Source organism: Teleopsis dalmanni, unplaced genomic scaffold, assembly GCF_002237135.1.
Source record: "Teleopsis dalmanni isolate 2A unplaced genomic scaffold, ASM223713v2 unscaffolded_contig_0627, whole genome shotgun sequence".
In the NCBI taxonomy this organism is placed as follows: Eukaryota; Metazoa; Arthropoda; class Insecta; order Diptera; family Diopsidae; genus Teleopsis; species Teleopsis dalmanni.
The window spans coordinates 5,168-12,462 of record NW_024032009.1 but is presented as its reverse complement, the minus strand read 5'-3'; the positions used below and the strand labels follow the sequence as shown (position 1 = coordinate 12,462).

General features: G+C 35.6%; 3 protein-coding genes across 3 annotated transcripts; all 3 read right to left on the bottom strand.

Annotated features, from left to right (window-relative positions):
- Nucleotides 1-61: 61 nt before the first annotated feature.
- On the bottom strand, nt 62-932 carry LOC119663597 (the record flags this gene model as incomplete). The annotated part of the gene is made up of 1 exon (XM_038073208.1): nt 62-932. A coding segment is annotated over exon 1 (871 nt), but the record flags the coding sequence as incomplete, so codon positions are not given.
- A 1,028-nt stretch (nt 933-1,960) lies between these two features.
- LOC119663596 lies at nt 1,961-2,968 on the bottom strand. The gene has a single exon (XM_038073207.1). It carries the CDS (start codon nt 2,966-2,968, stop codon nt 1,961-1,963), a length of 1,008 nt encoding a protein of 335 aa, XP_037929135.1.
- A 1,524-nt stretch (nt 2,969-4,492) lies between these two features.
- On the bottom strand, nt 4,493-5,452 carry LOC119663595. The gene has a single exon (XM_038073206.1). It carries the CDS (start codon nt 5,450-5,452, stop codon nt 4,493-4,495), a length of 960 nt encoding a protein of 319 aa, XP_037929134.1.
- Nucleotides 5,453-7,295: the final 1,843 nt, after the last annotated feature.

The following is a 7,295-nucleotide window of genomic DNA, read 5'->3' as shown; positions in this document are numbered from 1 at the left end:
CCAATTATCCATAGTTGCTGTAACAAAATCTTAGCTTTGATGATAAGTGGAGTAATTAGACCCAAAGGATCATATAAAGATGATGCTAATGACAAAATGTTTCGTTTAGTATGACTTGCTGGTATATTGGTTGATTGAAAAGTGAAGCAAAAATAGTCTTCTTTCGTATTCCATAACATTCCAAGTGGGCATGCCATATCTCTTGCAGTCTCAATATCTGTAAGTTTAACATTTGGTGCAGTGATGTTAACATTGTTACTATTCCACTTTGTTAACGATAAGTTGTAAAAATCCAATATTTCGGTAGTTTCATTTTTGATGGCTTGCAATGTCTCCAAGTCATCTGCTCCTGAGATCATGTCATCGACATAAAAATCCCTTTTTAATATCATTTTACCTGTTTCTTTACGGTAAGGATAGTTATCTGCAATGTAGTGTAAGCACCTAGTTGCAAGAAATTGCGCAGAACTCGTACCATATGTAACAGTATTCAGTTGATAAACTGAAATATTTTGCGATTTATGCTCACGCCACAAAATTAGTTGAAAATTGCGATCACTTCGATGTAGCCAAAATTGTCTATACATTATTGTTATGTCAGCCGTTATTCCATATTGATATAATCGAAATCTTAATAATGTTATTACAAGTTCATTTTGGATTGTAGGGCCCACTACACGTAATTTAGTAGTTGTGCTATCTGGTTTAATTACATAATGATGTGGGATAAAATAGTGGGGAGAATTTAAATCCAAATCCTTAACCATCGACATATGTCCGAGATTTTCATAATCTTGCATAAATTTCACATATTCCAATTTTAACTCAATATTGGAGTCAAGTCTTCTTTCCATAGATAAAAATCTTCTTAATGCATTTTTCTGAGAATTTCCAAAAGTACTTGTGTCGCCTTTGAATGGCAACCTTGTCATAATTCGGCCATCGTTACTGAGAGCTACAGAAAGTTGGTTTCGCATTGCTGTTCTTCTACTGACTATACTGATGGTGGATGAACTGGTTCCTCTATCTGCCACAACCGTTCCAAGTTCGCATTAATTGTATCCAAGCTAACAACACAATGGGATGAAACAATTTTGGAATCTTTAGTAGAACAATATTTTCCTGAAATAATCCAGCCGAACAAAGTTTTTTGTAAAGTCGGTAAATTCTCACCAAGTTTTATTTGGCCTACTGCTAGCAGTGAAAAGAAAGCTTCTGCGCCAAGTAACATATCAATTTTTTGGCGTTTAGAAAATGTCGGATCAGCTAATTGAAGATTTTCAGGAATTTGCAACTCTCATTAGGGTGATATCCAGAAATTCTTTTGGTAACGAGAAACTCAAGTGCTGCTTCAAAACTGTTTAACCTTGAACGTATCGTACTTATAGTTTTGTGTTTAATATTTATTGATGCAGCTCCTACACCAACAAGACTGTTTTCACTTCGTGACTTTTTTAGATGAAGTGCATTACACATCGATTCCGATATTAAATTGACCTGCGAGCATGAATCTAATAACACTCTACAGAGTTGAAAAGTACCAGATGCATCTTTAGCTAACACCATTGCTGTTGCCAAAAGCACCACTGATTTTACCCGAGCAGAAGTATCGTCTGGAACTAGTGTACTAGTGTGTACATGACTTAGAGGTGATATTGTTTGCTCACATAAAGGTTCCATATTAGATGATGCACCAGTATTATGTAAAAGTGAATGATGTCGTTTTTTGCACATTCGGCATGAATACGTTGATGGACAATGTGTGCTAATGTGATCTTTCCGGAGACAATTAAAGCATAGTTGGATTTGCTTCGCCTGTTGACATCGATTTTCAATTGATAGAGCTAAAAAATTTGGACAATTAGTAATATAATGACCAGGTTTTAAACAATATACACAATGAATCTGACTTGTAGACTTTTGTTTCGTCATTAAGATGTGCTTGAAAGGTTTACGAACACTAGTACGCTGCAACTCTTGGTTGATTGTAGCCTTTGGCTTGGCCTTTGCTAGTACCATTAATTGTTGATAATTGTTGATAATGTTGCAAGATGCTTGACATCAAGATGCTTGACATCTTGCAACATTCCAGCCAAGTTGGTAGTTTCGTATAGTCGTGACATTCATTCCATTTACGTTTCGTCTCACTATCCGCTTTCGTCATCACCAAATGAATCATGATTGCATCACATATCTGTTCGTGTGATCCCAGTGATTTAAGCGAACTATATAAAGCCGAAATGTTGTCCACTAATTGGCGAAGTTGAGTCGAATCAGGCATAATACATTGTGGTTCATCAAAAAGTGTTACAATGCCTTCCAGAAATATGAGAGGGTCATTGTCGTATCGCTCTTTGAGTCTTTGGAGAGCCTTCGGATAGTTGTCTTCCGTTATCTGGAACGCCTTTACTGTAGCTAACGCTTCCCCTTGAAGACACGATAACAAATGGTTGAATTTTTCAATTGATGTCAAGAGCGAATCACTATCTACAAGGTTTTGAAAAATATGTATAAAATTTTTGAATTCAAGATATTTGCCGTCAAACTTAGGCAACTTTAAATGTGGCAATCTGTTTGACGGCAGCTGCGGTAACGAGAAAGTTTGCTCATGGTAGCTTTGTCTCCCCCGTCCATCAACTAATGACAATATTAAACATTTTGTACTTACGTACAGCTCATCGATGTCAGAGCGCGCTGAATCTATAGGACAATATCGCTCTATCTGATTCTGGTAGTAAGATACCTGCTTATAATATGCATCTAGCATCCCAAGTCTACACTCCAATTCCGTTGACGATAAAGTTTTGTTGTTCTCAACAATATTTTTAATTCGCGTTATTCTGCCTTTTGTAGATGCTCGCTGCTGTTTTAATTCTTCTAACGAAGGCAATGGCGGCAGAGAATTTGACGCTAAAGTCGCATTGTTTTCGGCAGCGCTGCTCGCTGCTGCATTATTAGAATTTTGCATCACCGAAAGCAAATGCAAAACCGAAAATAAAACAAAAAAAAACCAACTAATGTTATGAAGGTTAATAACCTGAATGATTGTCAAGGTTATTGTAAAATTGAACAACTGTTGTTTATTTTTTAAGTTTTAAACAATTACTGATGTAAGAGACTATTAATATCAAGTTTTTAATATTAATTTGAAAGACCTTTAGCCTTTATTTATATCAAGTCTTTAATATAAATTGAATTTAATTTGAAACACTTTTAGTCGTCATTTATATCAAGTCTTTAATATAAATTGAATTTAATTTGAAACACTTTTAGTCGTCATTTATATCAAGTCTTTAATATAAATTGAATTTAATTTGAAACACTTTTAGTCGTCATTTATATCAAGTCTTTAATATAAATTGAATTTAATTTGAAACACTTTTAATAGTTAATTTATCATAAGTCTTTAAAATAAATTTAAGATAATTTCAAACACTTGTTTTTAGGCACACTACGGTCGTGTCCTGTCATGGTCGCCAATGATCGAAAACTATTTAATTTAATAGTTTTTTCTATTCTCTTTGATTTTATATAAATCCAAACGCACCTTTTGCTTGAGTAGTTCACATACCACTGACTTTATTTTTAAAACATATTATTAACAATAGCAAAAAAAGCAAAACAAAAGGAAAGCTGCGGCTATTAAAAGCTTTTTTGTTAGTTGTAAATAAATATTAAATAATTGAACTTAAAATAAGTATACGAGAACCTAATTGACTTAACATACCGGCCCCCATTGAGACCGTCAGGTTCAATTAATTGGTAATACAGCTAGCTTCGTAATTGGTTTGAGTTGTGTAAAACTACTATATTCTTGTGAAAATAGTGTTGTTGAATAATATATACAATATGCAACAGAGCGCGTTGTATTTCATTTATCACGAATAATGATTGAATTTGTGCCTCGTGCTTGTGATGCCATCTTAGCATCAGCGCAACCATACGTAGACATTTGTTATAATTGCTTATCTGATGAAGTCTCTGTTGCAAATACGACAGTTTGATATCTTCCAAAATGCACACTAGTTTGCGAATTTCTAACTTGCGGTCGTCAACTGTTAGTTGATTTATTGAATGTTCTGGCCAGTTTGGCCACGGCAACATTAAGAATGAAGGTCCTTTGAACCAATTTGATTACAGAAATTCTGGGACGGTAGACCCTCTAAAAACGAGATCAGCTGGATTCTGATCGGTTGGTACATGGCATCCAGCATCCAGCAAGAAGATGGGCGGCACACAATTCAAGACGTGGTAATGATCTTGCTTTCACAGGAGCAACTCGGGATTTGGAAGTTAATAAATGAACATTAACATTGCCAAAATTATCTTGACAACGTAGATAGATGCAATATCCGTATGCTCTAATTGATGCGTCGCTGAAGCCATGTACTTGCATGTTAATTGAGTTCTTGATTCGAGTGAACTTAGGAATTTTAAGAAGTACCACTTGATGCAAATCAGCAAGAATTTTGTTCCATGTTGTGTAAATTTCTTAAGGTACGGATTCATCCCAATCACATCCAATTATCCATAGTTGCTGTAACAAAATCTTAGCTTTGATGATAAGTGGAGTAATTAGACCCAAAGGATCATATAAAGATGATGCTAATGACAAAATGTTTCGTTTAGTATGACTTGCTGGTATATTGGTTGATTGAAAAGTGAAGCAAAAATAGTCTTCTTTCGTATTCCATAACATTCCAAGTGGGCATGCCATATCTCTTGCAGTCTCAATATCTGTAAGTTTAACATTTGGTGCAGTGATGTTAACATTGTTACTATTCCACTTTGTTAACGATAAGTTGTAAAAATCCAATATTTCGGTAGTTTCATTTTTGATGGCTTGCAATGTCTCCAAGTCATCTGCTCCTGAGATCATGTCATCGACATAAAAATCCCTTTTTAATATCATTTTACCTGTTTCTTTACGGTAAGGATAGTTATCTGCAATGTAGTGTAAGCACCTAGTTGCAAGAAATTGCGCAGAACTCGTACCATATGTAACAGTATTCAGTTGATAAACTGAAATATTTTGCGATTTATGCTCACGCCACAAAATTAGTTGAAAATTGCGATCACTTCGATGTAGCCAAAATTGTCTATACATTATTGTTATGTCAGCCGTTATTCCATATTGATATAATCGAAATCTTAATAATGTTATTACAAGTTCATTTTGGATTGTAGGGCCCACTACACGTAATTTAGTAGTTGTGCTATCTGGTTTAATTACATAATGATGTGGGATAAAATAGTGGGGAGAATTTAAATCCAAATCCTTAACCATCGACATATGTCCGAGATTTTCATAATCTTGCATAAATTTCACATATTCCAATTTTAACTCAATATTGGAGTCAAGTCTTCTTTCCATAGATAAAAATCTTCTTAATGCATTTTTCTGAGAATTTCCAAAAGTACTTGTGTCGCCTTTGAATGGCAACCTTGTCATAATTCGGCCATCGTTACTGAGAGCTACAGAAAGTTGGTTTCGCATTGCTGTTCTTCTACTGACTATACTGATGGTGGATGAACTGGTTCCTCTATCTGCCACAACCGTTCCAAGTTCGCATTAATTGTATCCAAGCTAACAACACAATGGGATGAAACAATTTTGGAATCTTTAGTAGAACAATATTTTCCTGAAATAATCCAGCCGAACAAAGTTTTTTGTAAAGTCGGTAAATTCTCACCAAGTTTTATTTGGCCTACTGCTAGCAGTGAAAAGAAAGCTTCTGCGCCAAGTAACATATCAATTTTTTGGCGTTTAGAAAATGTCGGATCAGCTAATTGAAGATTTTCAGGAATTTGCAACTCTCATTAGGGTGATATCCAGAAATTCTTTTGGTAACGAGAAACTCAAGTGCTGCTTCAAAACTGTTTAACCTTGAACGTATCGTACTTATAGTTTTGTGTTTAATATTTATTGATGCAGCTCCTACACCAACAAGACTGTTTTCACTTCGTGACTTTTTTAGATGAAGTGCATTACACATCGATTCCGATATTAAATTGACCTGCGAGCATGAATCTAATAACACTCTACAGAGTTGAAAAGTACCAGATGCATCTTTAGCTAACACCATTGCTGTTGCCAAAAGCACCACTGATTTTACCCGAGCAGAAGTATCGTCTGGAACTAGTGTACTAGTGTGTACATGACTTAGAGGTGATATTGTTTGCTCACATAAAGGTTCCATATTAGATGATGCACCAGTATTATGTAAAAGTGAATGATGTCGTTTTTTGCACATTCGGCATGAATACGTTGATGGACAATGTGTGCTAATGTGATCTTTCCGGAGACAATTAAAGCATAGTTGGATTTGCTTCGCCTGTTGACATCGATTTTCAATTGATAGAGCTAAAAAATTTAGACAATTAGTAATATAATGACCAGGTTTTAAACAATATACACAATGAATCTGACTTGTAGACTTTTGTTTCGTCATTAAGATGTGCTTGAAAGGTTTACGAACACCAGTATGCTGCAACTCTTGGTTGATTGTAGCCTTTGGCTTGGCCTTTGCTAGTACCATTAATTGTTGATATCGCCTGTCAAGCATCTTGCAACATTCCAGCCAAGTTGGTAGTTTCGTATAGTCGTGACATTCATTCCATTTACGTTTCGTCTCACTATCCGCTTTCGTCATCACCAAATGAATCATGATTGCATCACATATCTGTTCGTGTGATCCCAGTGACTTAAGCGAACTATATAAAGCCGAAATGTTGTCCACTAATTGGCGAAGTTGAGTCGAATCAGGCATAATACATTGTGGTTCATCAAAAAGTGTTACAATGCCTTCCAGAAATATGAGAGGGTCATTGTCGTATCGCTCTTTGAGTCTTTGGAGAGCCTTCGGACAGTTGTCTTCCGTTATCTGGAACGCCTTTACTGTAGCTAACGCTTCCCCTTGAAGACACGATAACAAATGGTTGAATTTTTCAATTGATGTCAAGAGCGAATCACTATCTACAAGGTTTTGAAAAATATGTATAAAATTTTTGAATTCAAGATATTTGCCGTCAAACTTAGGCAACTTTAAATGTGGCAATCTGTTTGACAGCAGCTGCGGTAACGAGAAAGTTTGCTCATGGTAGCTTTGTCTCCCCCGTCCATCAACTAATGACAATATTAAACATTTTGTACTTACGTACAGCTCATCGATGTCAGAGCGCGCTGAATCTGTAGGACAATATCGCTCTATCTGATTCTGGTAGTAAGATACCTGCTTATAATATGCATCTAGCATCCCAAGTCTACACTCCAATTCCGTTGACGATAAAGTTTT

Coding starts and splice junctions, on each gene's coding strand:
- LOC119663596 (XM_038073207.1), bottom strand. CDS start 2,968: ATGCAAAATTCTAATAATGCAGCAGCGAGCAGCGCTGCCGAAAACAAT.
- LOC119663595 (XM_038073206.1), bottom strand. CDS start 5,452: ATGACAAGGTTGCCATTCAAAGGCGACACAAGTACTTTTGGAAATTCT.